The sequence below is a fragment of the Ips typographus genome, linkage group LG8, assembly GCF_016097725.1.
Source record: "Ips typographus isolate SLU linkage group LG8, UJ_Ityp_2.0, whole genome shotgun sequence".
Lineage (NCBI taxonomy): Eukaryota > Metazoa > Arthropoda > Insecta > Coleoptera > Curculionidae > Ips > Ips typographus.
The window spans coordinates 962,776-979,195 of NC_138429.1; the positions used below are offsets into that span (position 1 = coordinate 962,776).

A 16,420-nucleotide genomic window follows, 5' to 3' on the forward strand; every position below is an offset into this window, starting at 1 on the left:
TTGCCCCTCCCCAAAAAAAAACAAACCAAAATACTTAAAAATTATATTTAAATACTCAAATATGACTGAAATCATTTAAATACTTCCTAATATTTAAGCCCATCCGACTAGAAACATCTTGAATAACCTCAAAACTCACTGTACACTTGTATTTAGTGCCATCCAAGTTGGATTCCTCCGACACCAAAGACAGCAACTGTAACTTTACTAAACTAGACACTTGCACCAGCAAATGGTTATTAAATCCGACTTTGTTGTCCAAAATTGCATAGAAAATCGCCAACAATCGATCTAAAGTAAAAGGTTTAGGACCAATTTGCACATTTAACTGTTCAGAAATTTTGCTTTTTTGTTTAATGTCCCTTGCGGTTTTCATTTTTTTTCCGTGATGTTTGGTGAACAGTCTTTTGTCGTCTTTGGGCGAGTTATAACTGGCCAAGTAAGCTGCGACCAGAAGATATCTTCCATAATAAGGAAGTGAAAAATGATTGCTAATTCTCTGGGGTGTGTCTGAAATTCTGAGGTATAGAAATTCCAGTGAAGAGGAGAAAATTGGTGATATCATTTTCCACAGTGTCAAAGAATCTTTGCTGGTTAGTAGTTTCTTTGCAATGGGTTCACAGTAAGTAGGAAAAATTTTTTGGTTCATGTGCCTCAACTCTTGCAAATCGCGACATTTTTGGTAAAATACCGACAGAAAAAGATTCAAATAGCTTTCGTAAAGGTCCCCATCAATGTCTAGGTTAAGTTTGTTTTTAATTAATTTTGCCACATAGTTGAAATCTTTCAAAAGTATTTGCATAAATTGCTCCTTGTTGTATTGGGGAAAATGCAATTTTATGGGTTCCACCACATTTAACCGATAAAAGTACTTTTCATACACAATATCAGATAGAAACACCACAGTAACTTTCACTCCTGTTAACTCTTGCAAACTTAAAAACGATGGCAACAAATTCATCTCCATATCGCGTAATTCTTCAGCTTTATCCAGCACTATAACAGATCCATCCAAATAGCCTGGCTTATCCAATGAAATTCTCTCAATCTGACTGACAAAACTCATCAAACTCTCACACTTTGCATAAGGGGCACCAATGTGCGGGTCGATTTTATGGTCCATTAACTGGTTTAGTACACTTTCAAGCAGGATTCTCGTGGAATAGCATTCTATCAGGTTAATTGTAGCGTATTTTATTTTTAATAACTTGAAAAGGTAGGTTACAATGCTGGTTTTACCGGTGCTAGGGCCCCCACAAATGAAGACACTTGAAGGGTATGGTTCGTCTTTGTTTCCGAAACACTGTAACAACTGATCGATTTGGTTATTACGGCCTGGGTAGCAGTTTTTTAGTTTTATTAAATCAATTTCATTCATTTTGCTAGTAACTTTTGCCGCCATTTATGATTTTGATAATTGAGGTTATTTTTTCTTGAAGACGTCTTCTTTTTTGAAATTTTGACAGTGACAAATAAAAAGACGTCAGCTGTCAAAATGATTTAGTAAACACTTGGAGCCGCAATCTCAATCAATGGCACACACTAAACACTGGAACACAGTGCATTAGCGAGAAAAATCCAATCGGAGTGAGTGATTTAGTGAAAAAAGCCGTAATTGAGAGGTGAATAGAATGAGAGTTTTAGACAAATTGCTTCTGTGCAACGTGTTTTGTTTTATTTGGTTGGTTTAGAGAGAGGCCATTGCTGCAGGAAGCCCTTCTTGAAACTTCCTACTTTATACAGGGTTACTGGTAAACCGGTACTATTTTAGCCCTGTTTCAAACCTTTAAATGTAGTGTGTACTGTTTGCCCGAATTGATTGGGCGTTTTATAAAACAGCTGTACAAAATAACATTATTTAGCTTGTGTGGTATTGATTTGTAAGTGAAAAATGTTTTGTGTAGTGAAAAATTTAAGACCGTATTATAAGTGAACGGTCGACAAAGTGATGTTATCCAGTACGATGATTGCTGTGATTGTAAAACTCCAAAATTACTCCCTGTGTCATTATGCTTTTGCCCAGCATAAACAATGACCAAATTGGGCCGAAAATGAACGAGGGTTTTCAGCATGAGGCCAGCAATTCAAACATAATCGATCCCGTAACGTACGCAAATCAAAAAGGGCAAAATTTACATTTTACGGTGCATCCGGACGTCCAAAAGGAAATTCTCCACAACGGCACCCCAGAATTCCGCCAAGTCGTAGTAGACAGCTCCTCTGACGCCGACATCTGTCACACTGAAGAAAGTGAGGTTAAGTCGTTGAAAGAGTGGCTCATTTTGCATAATGACTTAATTCAGCAACAAAACGACGAAATCCTCGAAAAAGAACGACAAATTTACTTATTACGTCGAGAAAATGAAATGGTAAGTCACGTTTTTGTTTGTTTGTAAACAAACCTTTAGTTTGTACCTTTTGAGAAAGCGGACGTTGATTGGTTGGAAGAAACGGCATCCCTTTTGTGTTTAAAGTTGCTATGGCGACACAGCAAGACTTGTATGTGATTGGTGCCAGTGTATTGTGGGGAAGGCATAATAGTGTAAACTGTGCCTTAACAAAAAAATGGCATTCCTAATTTTTTTTTTTGACAAATTCTGTTTAGTTAGGTTAGGTAGTAAGTAAAATGCTCACTGAAATGTTGAAAGAGGTTATTACTGAGTGTTATGGTTTATAACAAAATTTTACGCTAAATCCATTTTTCCGAAGCCTTGTGCGTATTGAACTTGCAGTGACAGGAAAAAATTTAAACTTTTAACAGTTTACTGTCAAATGTCAAATTTTCCTTCATGAAGCTATAAAGTGCACATTTTTAATAAAAAAATTGTTTATTTCCAGCTTAAAGAACGTCTTTTGTGCTTAGAAACAGGCGTCCCGTATTACCCAGACAAGCAGGATTTTTCCCAATCAGACCAGTCGCAAAAAATTATCCAAGACACTTTATTGGACGATACTATGACCCAAGATTCATGCGGTCAATACGAAGAAGACAGTAAAGAAAATATCGATTTGCTGGCCGATCCCGAGCAAGATTTACCGCAGGACGACAATCTGGTCACGTGTTCACTGGAGGTGTCCAAGTTTCAGCCGCGTAATCACGTGGCCAGTGACATTGAATCTCAGGCGGACACCACAATCGACGAGGACGTTGACAGTATCGGCGCGGAAGAAAACGATTTCAAAAGCGGCGAATATCTCGGAAACGATCTGAGTGACAGTTTCAAAACGGAAAGTGATCCGGCAGAGTGCGCTAAAGATTCATTGTCCGAGTACAATTTCACGGTGAACAATTTCACAGAGTGCAACCCTATGAAAAACATTAAAATGAGCATCCGACGCAAAAGGATCAATAGCTCCTCCCTGTTGTCTAGTAATGAGCCTTTAGTTGGTGGGGAGAAAAAGCCCGTGAGACGGATAAAGAAGAAACGAAGACGTAAGTATTTAGGTTATGTCACTGTTAACTGTCACTGTCAATTGTGTTTTTTGCAGGTTTAGGAAAAGACTCTCAAATTTTGACCTCGAAAGACCCATACCATATTACTCATGCAAATGAGGAACTTCCACCTGAACCGGACGTGATCGAACTAACCGGAAACACTTTGGAAGTAAGTATTACTCATTTGGTGCAACTAAAGATGGCCCAAAGCAGATCTGTCACGTGACGTAAAAAAAAGTGTTTTTGTCTCTATTTGCAACCAGGTTGGAATAAACGTTATTTCCTTCACAGGTTCCTAGATGGCGCGTCAAACACTACACCAGCTGTTACACAATGGAGGGCACAGAAAATCTGGATGACGAAGTGTACAATAAACGACATATGCGACTAGAAATTGATGAAAGGAGACGGAAAAGGTGCTTATTCTTCCATTCTCTGCATCTTTTATCGAATTTCTGACTAAACTTTTAGATGGGACGTTCAGCGTATTCGAGAACAAAGAGTGATAGAGAAATTAAAACAAAGACAAGAACGTATCGCCGCCGGAACAAAATGCGACCCAGATCAGGACTCGCCGAACAGTTTATGGCCGAAAGTGGACGATATCAAGTATCTGGAGATTAGTGACGATTTACCAGTGTCCGCTTTCGGTCATCCCATTCCCAAATTCGAACCCAGGTGCGCAACATTTAAATTACTTTTTAAAAGCAGTTTTCGAGTGTTTTTTTGCAGTATTTTCAGCTTGCCCTGGCTGGACAACCCTCAAATATTAACGAAACGGTCAAACGGCGCTAAGCGCCTCAACTCCCGGAATCGGACGCGATCTCGTAATCGACGATAGAGAGAACCGAAATATCTATATCTAGTTTGTAAGAAGAAAATATTTCTGATTTGTCTGTATATATGTAATTGTTTCACGAGAGTAATAGTTGTAAATATTAATAAACAGTGATTATTGCCCCTAAGTTGTCCTAAATGTGGTGTCACGTGATTGTTCCAAAGCAACGTCAATCTACAACACGTGATTATCAAATAATTTCAGTACCACGTGATAGCTATATGGCAATTCTTTTCTACATCACGTGACCTACCCCACAACGTTCTGTCAAACATCAAAATTTTTGTTTTCAGTTTGAATATCTAACCTAAAAAAGTTTGAGTTCTGTTAGAAACTTCCTTTTCTATGAATTTCGATTTTATTCTTTATTTATTATTAATACCGGTACTATATGATACTGAAAATGTGGAAGAAAGTATCCTTTTTATCAGAAAATTAGTTTTTCGTTTGATCCTACCAAGATTTCTGCAAAGAACATCTCTAAACAGCTGTGGAAATTAGTTTTAAGAGGATGACTAAAAGACCAGTAATTCTAGTATTTTCTTCTAATTTATATATCGTTTTGGGTGTGTGAAACTTGCAACAAATATACTACTGCACACTGCCACTGTGTATGCTAGAATAAACAGCATTAGTATAATGGTTGATAGTACAAATCCTTCCACACAAGCTACGTAAGCCACAGTGGCAATACCTGTAGAGGAACAAAAGTTAATTTTTTATTGCCACAAAACATTCAAATTACCTTTTGACTCTAAATATTGGGCTAGAGACAGCATGCCCACTAAAGGGAACAGGGCAAGTGCACTGATAAAGGTAAAACCATGGTGCAACATAAAATAACGAAAACCATTGCCAAAACTGGTTTTTGTCGGGCTGCATGTTGAATATTAAGGTAAAAAACATTTAATTTTTTAGTGCTTAACTGCCAAATAGACATTTTGTGTACTCTTGTATCTGCTTTAAATTAGTGTAAACACCCAGTTATCTTACAGGCCAAAAGTTCAAATTTTGTTTATGATATTGGTTGTTTTAAGATATGATTTATCCAGCAATTTTTAAAGGAACAAGTTTAGCAACATTCCTGGGTTTTGTAAGGTTTTTAGACCAATTTCCCCCTCTAAACCAATCAAAGTTCTAAAATATTGCATACACACAAGTCTATTGTGACCTAAATCTAGTGCCACTCTGTACCATCCATTTTTAAGGGGTGTTTTACTATCCTTGACACAATTTTTACCATATGACCCTCTTTGGTTATATTGATTCTAAACACCCATTTAGTTTTGTGAGTTCCTTAACAGTGTTAATAATATCTACATAAGAATTAAATACATTTTTATTTAGTAAACTTTTTATAAAGCGTTAATTTAACCCTCGATGGGCGGGTGTCAATGTAAACCGTGCTGTAAAAGTAAAAAACAGCTTTATTCGGGCGGCTCCATCTTAGATCGAGTAATTAGCCAAAGTTCCAATCAGGATCAGTGTCTTTTATACAGGCTGGTCAATTATAAAAAAGGTTAGTTAAGTTAGTTACACAGGATGTCTTATTGTACTTGTATTGGTGAATTGTCAAAAATTTGCAGATTTTACTACTAATGTTTGTCCTCCAGCCGCCATTTTACCCTCCAAACAACTCGTTCGTGATAAACGCCAAAAAAATGGCGGTTGTAGGACAAACACATTTTCAAGATCTGTATAAAGTAGACTTTATTATTGAATATTCAGGGGGTGAATTGATCGAAGTTTACAATTATGGTGGAGTGACTGAGTGTGAAAAATTAATACGAAGCCAGTTTGGACAGTTAATGTACCACGACGGTAAAGGACAAATAATTAATCGATCTGAATATCTCAGATGGAAGTTTAGAGATCACGAACAAGTCAGTTAACTGAAGAAAACGCTTATAAAACTCTCTGACTGTTATTTATCAGGTAATTCTTCCTATCGAAGCGTCATTAAGCAGATACGATCCTTTAGCCAAATGGACGGATCACGAAGCATGTTGGCAGATGCAGTATCGAGGATCATTAGGAGAGACATTGCTTCATGTATTAATAATTTGCGATACTAAAATACACACCAGATTGGCCAGAACATTGATTAAGTGTTTCCCTAAATTGGCCTTGGATGTGGTCGAAGGCGAAGAGTATTTAGGTTAGTTTTCTAGTCTTAATGAAATCATATTTTGCATTGAAAAAAGCGTAGGCGCCACTGCCCTGCATTTGGCGATTGCTTACAGTAACAACGAACTGGTGCAGGACTTGGTGGAAGCTGGAGCTAATGTCAATCAAAGAGCAATTGGTAAGTGTTGAAAAAAAAGGAAAATACTACTTTTTGTTTAAAAAAAAGGTAGTTTTTTCTTGCCACGTGACCAACAGAGGCCCCGCCCAGCCAAACACACCGACTACGAGGGATTGGCTTATTTGGGAGAGTATCCCCTGGCTTGGGCCGCTTGTTGCGCCAATGAAAGCGTCTACAATTTGTTATTGGATTGCGGCGCCAATCCGGACCTGCAGGACAATTTCGGCAATATGATACTGCATATGGTGGTCGTTTGTGATAAATTGGTAAGTTTTATAACAATCTGTCAAATAATGTTTGTCCTTCTGCCGCCATTTTGACTAGTCACTAATTAATCTCTTGGAGGACAAGCAAACCAGTGTATTTTTTGTGCAAACACAGCATATGAATTTTCTGTAGGATATGTTTGGATACGCATTAAGACATCCTAAACTACCTGCCAGCAATGGAATATTAAATAAATCGGGTTTAACTCCCTTAACATTGGCCTGTAAATTGGGTGAATATTAAAAAAAAAACTAAATAACTAAGTAAATAATTGTTGATTATTTATTAGGACGAGCCGAAGTGTTTAGGGAAATGTTGGAGTTGTCTTGCAAAGAATTTTGGCGGTACAGTAACATAACCTGTTCCGCATACACTTTAAACGCGTTGGACACCCTTTTGCCGGACGGCAGGACCAACTGGAATTCCGCCCTGTTTATTATACTAAACGGCACTAAAGAAGAACATTTGGATATGCTTGGTAATATTTTCTCATAATAAACTCACCCTGTAAACACTTTATGAAAATAGAGTTATCGTTTCTGATTTTTTTAACATTGAAAAGGTAAAACAAACTGGCAACACAGAAATGGCTCCTGGCAGCTAATTGGTTGAAAATGTTACACTTGGTATTTAAAACTTTTTTGCGTTCTATTCAATTTTTCTTGGTTAGATGGCGGTATAATCCAGCGGTTGTTGGAGGAAAAATGGAAGGCTTTTGCCAGAAATCAGTTTTTAAAACGACTGATTATCTTGATAGTTCATTTAGCTTTCATGTCTTTGGCCATTTATTTAAGGCCCGACGATCCTGACGAGCCTTTGTTAGAATGGTCGGACGATCCGATTGTCATTGCCAGGTGGTGTTTGAGGGTAAAATTTTCCAGCAAACTCACACTGAAAATTTCTATAGATTTTCGGCCGAAATTGGTTCTTTGCTCAACGTGCTCAGCTACGTGGTGATTCAACAGGGAAACGAAATCAGAAATCAGGGTTTCATGTCGTTTTTAAAACAGCAGGTTAGTGAGAAAATTCCGGACAGTACAAGTGATAAAAGCGTGAATTTTTTTAGACAAACTCACCGCCAAAATTCATTTTTCTTCTATCCAATTTAATGATTTTGGCGTGTATTCCTTGTCGGTTGAATGGTGACCGTAATCTCGAAGAAACTATACTAATTTTTGCAGTTCCTGGATCTTGGTTTTTGTTAATGTTTTTTGCCGGGTAAGTCCCTTAAAACAATCTTGTAAAGGATGATATTTCCTACAACTTTCCTTATTTACATTGTAACGTTCAAACAGTAAATTTTTGTTTATTTCAGTGCCGTTCGTCTAACCGGCCCGTTCGTCACTATGATCTACAGTATGATCACCGGTGATATGCTCACGTTTGGCATTATTTACACGATTTTCTTGTTTGGATTTTCCCAGTCGTTTTTCTTTCTGTACAAAGGAAATCCCAACGTTAATGGAACGCTTTATCACAGCTACAGTTCCACGTGGATGGCGCTGTTTCAAATTACAATGGGCAATTATGATGTAAGACCACTTTTATGTCATGGACGGTTTATCAAAAATGAGACACCCTGTATATTATTTACGTCATTTGATTCAGCTTAATCTAAATAGGCGTTTTCGGCACTTTTTGTGACGTCACTGTAAATACATTTTTAGTATTCCGAACTGGCATTGACCACATATCCAGGTGTTGCCAAGTCAGTGTTTGGTTTGTTCATGGTATTCGTGCCCATTCTGCTGCTCAACATGTTGATCGCCATGATGGGCAACACGTACGCCCACGTGACCGAACAGAGCGAAAAAGAATGGGTGAAACAGTGGGCAAAAATTGTTATTAGCCTAGAAAGGGCCATACCGCAAAAGGAGGCTCACAATTATTTACAAGTAATTTCTGTAATAATTGTGCAAACTTTTTGGTTTATAATTTTTATAGGAGTACAGTATTTCTCTGGGTCCTGCCGAAGATCCGGCGACAGAACAACGAGGAGTGATGGTGATAAAGTCGAAAAACAAAACGAGAGCCAAACAGAGAAAGGGCGCTGTTTCTAACTGGAAGGTACTTGAAACAGCTTAAATATTATTTGTATTTGTAATTTTTGCTTTTTAATAGCGAGTGGGAAAAGTCACTATAAATGCACTGAAAAAGAAGGGACTGACAGGAGAAGAAATGCGATGCTTGATGTGGGGAAGGGAATCGATTAATACACCGGTGAAAGTAAAAGGGTATGTTGATTAAAATGCAGTAAAGTCTGGTCAAAAGAAAACCATGTGTAACTGACATTTCTATACAGGTGTGCTTAATCCAAAACCGACCATAGGAAAACCGCGTAGCGGACAGAGAAACGTAGATAATTGCATGCGCGAGACAAAGACAGTAAACAAAAAAAATATCAAGTAGGCCATATTTTCAGCGCGCTGTTGCCAAACGCCAAGTATCACTCAAATACCGTCGACAAAATAACTTGGCGTTTGGCAACAGCGCGCTGAAAATATAGCCTACTTGATATTTTTTTCGTTTACTGTCTTTGTCCCACGCATGCAATTATCTACGTTTCTCTGTCAGTTACACGGTTTTCCTATGGTCGGTTGTATACAGGATAATTCAAATTCGACCCTCACCATTGGGATCTCAGAAACCATAAGAGATACGAGAAAGTTTAAATTGGGGCAAAGTTGCGCAATTTAAAGCTCAACCAAATGCCGTTTTAAAAATTTTGATTTTCCGAGTACTTCCGAAGATATCCGAAAAAAACTGAAAATTTGATTTTTTGTTTTTATTTATTTCTAACCTTATTTGAAGAGATATCCCAAAACTAAAAGCATCTTTTCATTGCCACTTTTTCCTAGCTATTCGATGATGGATTCAAATTTGCCACACGACGTTTCGTTTTCTGTCAGTCATCATCAACTTTCTTTTTTCTTATGGGCGCCATATTGGATTTTTAGCCCACCAAATAGTACGTTTCATTCTGATTTTAGTGATGTATAATAACTTATGATTTGCTTCCTAAATAACAAAATAATTCAATAAAAACTATTTTTACTTTAGTTATTGGCTTTGAGTTAATGGGCCGTTTTAAAAAATGTCATTATTTGACAGTACTTGTCAAACACGATAATTCGGACGATCATTAGAGCTTTTAGAGATTTTATCTTTGTTGTATCTAGTATCTAAATTATTCTAAAGTGAAAGTACTGGTCCTTACAGCGCAAAAAAGGATCCTTTAACCAATCCGCAAGGTCCAGACTTAACCAACGGATTTGGCAACGCCTTAACGGCCGCCCTGGACGTCATGTCGTTTACCCACGAAGTGGACATTAACGCTCAAGGGTTGAATTTAGCAAAACCCCCAACAACCAATAGTAACCAGGTTTCAAATCAAAATTTAAGCGAACCAATCACAAATCCGCAAGTGACAAGCGGTTCACCAGGTGACGCTTTCAGTGCCATCTGTTGTAGAAATTAACACTCGAATTGTTTAGATGCCTCCATGTTGGGGACTTTAAGTCAATTAACAGCCTCGCAAAGTGCGAAGGACACACGCACTTTTGGTGTTTCGCAAACTTTAGTTGCGCAGGTAAGGATAATTCCTTGAGGGATTATTGCTGCGTGTTGACAGTTATGACAGCTGTCACGTGACACACACAACTTTTAACTGAAAATCGCTTTCAGCAAGTATCATCCGCTATGGATCCTTTAAGGGAACTGGTTTTAGAGTCTGCCAGTAACGTGAATCCGGAAAAATTGACGTCATTGGCAGTGCAAGCGGCCAATTTGTCGTTGGCCGAGATGATAATGCCGCAACAGAACAAAGCGCCCACTTCGGTTAAAAATCTGGCCGGAATATTTGCAGGCACCGACGGTTTCGTAAAAAAAATCGAACAGAAAGTGAAAAAGAAGTATTCCGCCTTGGAGTGCAGTGACAGTGACGGTTTCGGAGGTGGGATTCAGCAGGTTCCAGTCAAACAAAAATTAAGTTTAAGGTTTTTAGAGGTTATATTGGGAAAAATATCGAGGATTAAACGAGTCAAGTCGGCTCATAAGCGAAATTCCGCCAAAAAGAAGAGAAAGCTTGACAAATGCAAACTTATACTAAGCAGCGATTCTAGTTCTGTGGAAGTATCAATAGCCGAAGAAGTCCCTGCTGTTCAAGCTATAAAACATTTAGGTAAGTTTGCTTTCCCTCCTTAAAAGTCAAATTAATGCTTTTCTTGCAGACTATGCAGAAGAAAGGATGAGAAGCGTTAAGGAGGATTTAAAATCGAATTCAACTAATGTCAGGCCGATAAATATTGATGTGGCAATGAAAACCGAGGAGCGTACCATGTTGGCGACTCTTGAAGAATCGGAGGAAGTTTTAAGAGTTGAAATAGCTGCAATCAATCCGAATAAAACCAAAAAACGATCAAAAACCGCCAAACATAACCGGTAAGTGAGGTAATTCCTGGAATTTTATCTGAAAGAAGATTCGTAGAGTGTCACCGACCACGTCCGATCCGCGAAATTGCAAATCTGAGACGTCTTTACAACCGGACGAGGATCGGTGCAGTTCTCCAGACCCTCTGGAACCGTGGAGTACCAAAAATATTGCAAATATGAACGCCATTTTGGCTTGGGAGCAGGACAACAGTATTTAACTTTTTTCCTGTTTATCCAGTAATAAGTGAAACACTTGAGATGAGAATTAATTTATGTTACTACTCGTTCATACGAATTAATACGATATTCTATCACAGTTTTGATATTTCAAGTAATTTAAAAGTTATGATACAATATAATACAGAAACATGTGTCCTCCAGCCGCCATTTTATCCCGATCCAACCAACTGTCACAGTTAACAATTAAGTGCCTGGAGGACAAGCAAACAAGTGTCTAAATAACAGCACAGGTAGATATTAAGGCTTGTGATTGGTTTTTGATCAACTGCACATGTGCGCTTACTATTACGGTCTTCAATTATTATTGATTATCAAATTTATGTGTTAAAATTCACACTTATATATATAAATTTAATAGAAAGGTTTTAAGTTTTCCTTAGAAGCTCTCCTGGACTGAATGGTCTGAAACAATTTAAAACAACCATAAACACCTTAAGGAAAAGATGAGAGAATACAAGTTTTAAATAACGTTTATGACGAAACTATCCAATCCACTTTCAGACCCAAATTATATATACAGGATGGTCCATAATCATCCAGGAACTGCATCGATCGATTATAGAAAAAGTACAAATAAGAATTTGTGTAGCCACGGTTTTTGTGTTATGTTGTAACAATAATTCTTGGAAGGTTTCAATAAAGAAGAAGCTTCTGCTAAAATTTTGGGAGGTTTTCAGTGGTTTTTATTGGCCTCTGGCATTTCCAGAATACTTCTAGAGATGTGTGGCAATTTTAAGAAAATCCTAGAAGTACTAGAGGCTTCTGGAAGGTTTTCAGTGGTATTTGAGATCCTAGAAGGTTTAGCATTTTAGTGGGTTGGTTTGGTAATCTCTGAAAGGTTTTCAGTGGCTTTTAAAGCCTTTTGGCATTCCCAAACTGATTCTAGAGACCTCTGGCAATTTCAGCGAGTTTCAGTGGTCATCAAATCATTGTTAGTTTTGAAAAAGCAGTTTGGTAGACCCTGTCACTTTTCAACTTGATAATTATTACGGTTTTCTATAACCCATGAATGCTGTTTTGGAGGACCACCCTGTACAGTAGGTATACCATTGTAAACCCGTACTTTTTACACACAAAAGCTCACAGAGTAAATAAACAAAATTAGATGCAGAGAATACCAAAAACTTAAGCGACAGTTCCCTACAAGGACAGAATTTGCGGTAAGTACTGCACAAGTGAAGTTGAAAATAACTGACATATTTAAACAGTAAAAAATAAACTTACGGTTGTGTTTCCAGAACTGAGCGACTTGGCAGATTCATTACCGTTTCTATAAGAAGGCAAATCCAACAGATTTTGTCTGGTTTTGGTTAGGCCCGGGAATGTTTTGGGAGTGTTTGAAAAACCCGTTTTCAATTTTGGAGCGTCTAGAAATCACGACAATAAAATCAATCTAACCCTTCAATTAGCAAGTAAACTCACTGGTAGTTTTAGTCCTCTCGAAACTCGTACGTCCTTCAAACGAGTGGTTTTTCAGTAATAACGGACGTTCATCAGTTTTAATGGAGGACGATGCCCAACTCTTTCTTTCGCTGCCGTTGCACGGTTTCAGTACTTGTTTTCTGGCGGGAGGTGAGTAAAATAACGGTCTAAAACACCAAAAGATTATTACTGGCAATTTAAAAGATTGAGTTAATTTACTTGGTAGTTTTAGGCAGACGACTAATTGGTGTGGATGTTGGCGTTGATGAGCGTTTGTTCTCCTAAAATATGCGTAAATAAATGTTCGTGGGCAATCATTCTTGATTCTAAGTGTTACGATAAACTTACGTGAGATGGCGTGATTGTTTTGTTCAGTTTAGTGAGGCTGTCAACGTTCTTGTCGGGCGTGACGTGTTCCGTTGATTGGGGTTGAGTGAATCCTTTAATTTTTGACATTTTTTCTACAGGTAAAGTGGCTCTGGAAACGAATAACAGAATAGCATCAAAATTCTTAATAAATGTGGCAACCTCGAAAAACATTCACTTGTGACTCCCGTTTATACTCCGAATATTTTGTATAATAACTACATAATGTAAATTAGTACAACTTATGTCAAAAAAACCTAAGACAGTCAGTCACGTGACCATTTTTACGATTTAAAGGATTTTTTTGTACACCACGTGTATTTCATAGGCTGGGGATGACTCGCATGATAGAAAGAGAGAAATAGTGTAAATCAATGCTCCAGACAAGAAGCGAGTAAAAACTAAAATGTCAGTGAGCCAAATGTCACTCAACAGTTGATCACGTGACGATTTTTACGATTAAAAGAATTTTTTGTAAATCGCGTGTATTTCATATGCTGTGGGGATGACTCGCAAGATAAAAAGAGAGAAATACTGCAAATCAATGCACCAGACAAAAAGGGAGTTAAAACTAAAATGTCACTCAACAGATGGTCACGTTACCGTTTCATCAGAAAGATCTGCCTGAAAATTTATCTTTATCTCTGTTTAGAGCATTAATTTTCAATTAGTAAAATATACTTACCGCAAAGGTTTGTTTTTTGATACCGTCGGTTTGATCTGCTTTACTATTTCTTTATTTTCGGACAATGCGGCAACACTGGAGCTCCTCTTTGTTGCACTTTTTTGCTCTTTGTCAAGATTAGTGTTTATTGACTTTTTTCCACTTGAACTCTACACAAATTGGTCGGACAATTACACTGTTTTAACCATTGACTTACCAGAAACTTACCACGTTATTACCATTTAGTATGTTATCCAGTTCCTTTAACATTTTTTGACTTTTCTCCAGTACAAACTTGGATAGGTTTACTTTTTGATTCAAAGCCTCTGATAATACTTTAATGGATTTTTTAACATCATCCTCAGGTTCATTCAAATTTTCCTGTAAAATGTCACATTGACACGCTTTGCATATTTGTGTAATATTGGCCCTAAAATGACAATGAAACCACTAACTGCACAAACCACAGACAAATGGTTACTCTACCGTGAATCAGCAGACGTTTCACTGTATTTAATCTCTGGTTTATTAACCTAAAAATTTAAAAACTGAATATGTATAAGAACTAAATTACTGGTAATAATTACAGGTTTTGGACTTGCATCTTTATCAAGTAAAAAGGTTTTTTGATGTTCATTGGACAAGTTAAATTCATCAAAATCAGGCTGAGGCACGAAATCCAATAAATACCGTTCTTTATCGAATGACTTGTTGCCTACAAAAACATGGTCACAAAAAACAAGTTAAAACCCAAATTGCCACAACTTACCTGGACTGTTTTGTGACAAGTTGGTGGTCCCAACGGGTGCAAACAGTGAGTCACCCTAAAAAACCAGTTTGAGAAGAGATTATTTAAAAAATCCCTAAACTTACCAAATTGCCAACATTGTTGAAACTTTCTTGAAATTGCACGCTATTTTTAACATTCTCCAATTCCTCAATACTGGACTTTGTTGAATATGATATGAAAACTTTATTGAAAATATCTGAACTGCTCTTAGATGTCAATTTAAAAGAACCATCCTGTATAATATTATTATTATTAAGTTAGTATTGTACAGGTGTGGTAAATCCAAAACCGACCATAGGAAAACCGTGTAACTGAGAGAGAAACGTAGATAATTGCATGCGCGGGACAAATACAGAAAACGAAAAAAATATCAAGTAGGCCATATTTTCAGCGCGCTGTTGCCAAAATCCAGCACCGTCGACAAAATTAATTTTGTTCTTGGATTATTCCCTGGAAAACATTATAAATCTAGATCTCCATCTTAAATAGGAGGCCATGAAGACACAAAATTTGACATTTGATAAAAAGCTATTTCAAATATCCAAAATAATAATCAACAACTTTCCAACTTTTGGTGCTGGATTTTGGCAACAGCGCGCTGAAAATATGGCCTACTTGATATTTTTTTCGTTTTCTGTCTTTGGCCCGCGCATGCAATTATCTACGTTTCTCTGTCAATTACACGGTTTTCCTATGGTCGGTTTTGGATTTACCACACCTGTATATTATTACTAATACCTAGAAACAAGACTGGGAAATAACACACTTACCAGGTTATTTTGAAGTGATGGCTCCTGTTTGGTTTTTGTAGTGTCCACAGACTTGTCTACCAAAGTGTATATTTGTATAACAATATCAAACAAAGCAGATTGATCACTTACCTTCCTTAGGAAATAAAATTGGAAGCTGATGTAAACTAGGATCACAAATCTCAAACATTTCCTTCTGAAAATCTATTAAAATGCCCAATAAACACTAACAGTTACAAACAATAAAAAAATTAACTACCTTTTGATTGATTTTCAGGTTTATTGCGTGCTGACTTGATATCATATATTGCAATAGAATCCCTTCCAAAGTCTAAAGCACTTAAATCTAAAATGGCAAAGGATGAATCAAGCATGTCCAAGTTATCACAGGTCAGTGAATTTATTGATGGAAACCCTGAAATTGGATACAGTTAAAGTGCAAGCCTAAATTTGTTGAAAACATGTTTTACCTAAAGATGGTCTAGGTAAATCAACAGTGTTAAAAGTGGGACTCCCGCCTGCTAAAATATTTAATTTTTAAACTGATTCATGCAAGTGTGTGTTAACTTACCAGGAAAGTCCATAAAATTGGCCTTAAAGCTAAAAAGTCCATTGTCAAAGAGGTTTTTCTCCATGTTGATTGGCACTGCAAAAAGTAGTTTAAAATAAGATTGGATTACAGAACTAAACAAGAAGTAAATTCTTTGAAAATATACTAGAAATACTACACTGACACAATAAAAAAAAAACACGTTAAAAACTGGAATTTTCAAATCAACAAAATATTATAAACAAACAGAAACAACCTGTCCTGCGTCTTCTTTTCTGTTTATTTTGCAGGTTAGGTTGTAATGTGACATTAAGGTGACAGCAATGGTATCTGTCAACGTCACTTGCAGCTTAAATATTTTT

At 37.1% G+C, this 16,420-nt stretch overlaps 4 protein-coding genes and 1 long non-coding RNA gene across 6 annotated transcripts; 2 read left to right on the forward strand and 3 right to left on the reverse strand.

The window, feature by feature from the left end:
• Positions 1-29: 29 nt before the first annotated feature.
• Orc5 (origin recognition complex subunit 5) lies at positions 30-1,448 on the reverse strand. The gene has a single exon (XM_081985984.1). The coding sequence runs from the start codon at positions 1,400-1,402 to the stop codon at positions 56-58; it is 1,347 nt and encodes a 448-aa protein (XP_081842110.1). The 5' UTR covers positions 1,403-1,448; the 3' UTR covers positions 30-55.
• A 27-nt stretch (positions 1,449-1,475) lies between these two features.
• Positions 1,476-4,401, forward strand: msl-1 (male-specific lethal 1). Of its 2 annotated transcripts, XM_081985971.1 has the most exons (7): positions 1,476-1,622; positions 1,692-2,369; positions 2,839-3,433; positions 3,490-3,605; positions 3,728-3,852; positions 3,908-4,114; positions 4,169-4,401. In XM_081985971.1, the coding sequence occupies exons 2-7, from the start codon at positions 2,010-2,012 to the stop codon at positions 4,275-4,277; spliced, it is 1,512 nt and encodes a 503-aa protein (XP_081842097.1). In that variant the 5' UTR covers positions 1,476-1,622; positions 1,692-2,009; the 3' UTR covers positions 4,278-4,401. The 2 variants fall into 2 exon arrangements, with proteins under 2 accessions (XP_081842097.1, XP_081842096.1); XM_081985970.1 differs by having other exon boundaries at positions 1,503-2,369.
• Positions 4,402-4,804: 403 nt separating this feature from the next.
• On the reverse strand, positions 4,805-5,157 carry LOC145733277 (uncharacterized). Its single transcript, XR_014179165.1, has 2 exons — positions 5,020-5,157; positions 4,805-4,968 (listed from the first exon to the last, which is right to left on the reverse strand). It is a non-coding gene; the product is annotated as an uncharacterized LOC145733277 (long non-coding RNA).
• Positions 5,158-5,496: 339 nt separating this feature from the next.
• iav (transient receptor potential cation channel subfamily V iav) lies at positions 5,497-11,878 on the forward strand. Its single transcript, XM_081985907.1, has 20 exons — positions 5,497-5,793; positions 6,003-6,157; positions 6,210-6,432; positions 6,484-6,579; positions 6,628-6,845; positions 6,979-7,078; positions 7,136-7,324; positions 7,517-7,700; positions 7,754-7,859; positions 7,913-8,064; positions 8,162-8,378; positions 8,514-8,741; positions 8,791-8,913; positions 8,968-9,080; positions 10,066-10,289; positions 10,341-10,435; positions 10,531-10,798; positions 10,850-11,026; positions 11,076-11,286; positions 11,333-11,878. The coding sequence occupies exons 1-20, from the start codon at positions 5,655-5,657 to the stop codon at positions 11,493-11,495; spliced, it is 3,381 nt and encodes a 1,126-aa protein (XP_081842033.1). The 5' UTR covers positions 5,497-5,654; the 3' UTR covers positions 11,496-11,878.
• On the reverse strand, positions 11,531-16,299 carry LOC145733227 (uncharacterized). Its single transcript, XM_081985958.1, has 16 exons — positions 16,080-16,299; positions 15,979-16,029; positions 15,768-15,923; positions 15,641-15,712; positions 15,530-15,585; positions 14,843-14,992; positions 14,739-14,793; positions 14,557-14,684; positions 14,456-14,502; positions 14,198-14,399; positions 13,991-14,139; positions 13,288-13,417; positions 13,159-13,220; positions 12,940-13,106; positions 12,742-12,884; positions 11,531-11,919 (listed from the first exon to the last, which is right to left on the reverse strand). The coding sequence occupies exons 1-16, from the start codon at positions 16,141-16,143 to the stop codon at positions 11,869-11,871; spliced, it is 1,683 nt and encodes a 560-aa protein (XP_081842084.1). The 5' UTR covers positions 16,144-16,299; the 3' UTR covers positions 11,531-11,868.
• Positions 16,300-16,420: the final 121 nt, after the last annotated feature.

Excerpts from the sequence above, each read along its gene's own strand:
- msl-1 (XM_081985971.1), top strand. The coding sequence starts at position 2,010 with ATGCTTTTGCCCAGCATAAACAATGACCAAATTGGGCCGAAAATGAAC. Across the intron at positions 2,370-2,838 it reads TACGTCGAGAAAATGAAATG|CTTAAAGAACGTCTTTTGTG; the intron begins GTAAGTCACGTT and ends GTTTATTTCCAG. Across the intron at positions 3,606-3,727 it reads TAACCGGAAACACTTTGGAA|GTTCCTAGATGGCGCGTCAA; the intron begins GTAAGTATTACT and ends TTTCCTTCACAG.
- iav (XM_081985907.1), top strand. The coding sequence starts at position 5,655 with ATGGGCGGGTGTCAATGTAAACCGTGCTGTAAAAGTAAAAAACAGCTT. Across the intron at positions 8,379-8,513 it reads TTACAATGGGCAATTATGAT|TATTCCGAACTGGCATTGAC; the intron begins GTAAGACCACTT and ends ATACATTTTTAG. Across the intron at positions 11,027-11,075 it reads TCAAGCTATAAAACATTTAG|ACTATGCAGAAGAAAGGATG; the intron begins GTAAGTTTGCTT and ends CTTTTCTTGCAG.
- Orc5 (XM_081985984.1), bottom strand. The coding sequence starts at position 1,402 with ATGGCGGCAAAAGTTACTAGCAAAATGAATGAAATTGATTTAATAAAA.
- LOC145733227 (XM_081985958.1), bottom strand. The coding sequence starts at position 16,143 with ATGGAGAAAAACCTCTTTGACAATGGACTTTTTAGCTTTAAGGCCAAT. Across the intron at positions 15,586-15,640 it reads AATTTTATTTCCTAAGGAAG|ACAAGTCTGTGGACACTACA; the intron begins GTAAGTGATCAA and ends ACACTTTGGTAG. Across the intron at positions 14,685-14,738 it reads CTTGTCACAAAACAGTCCAG|GCAACAAGTCATTCGATAAA; the intron begins GTAAGTTGTGGC and ends ATGTTTTTGTAG.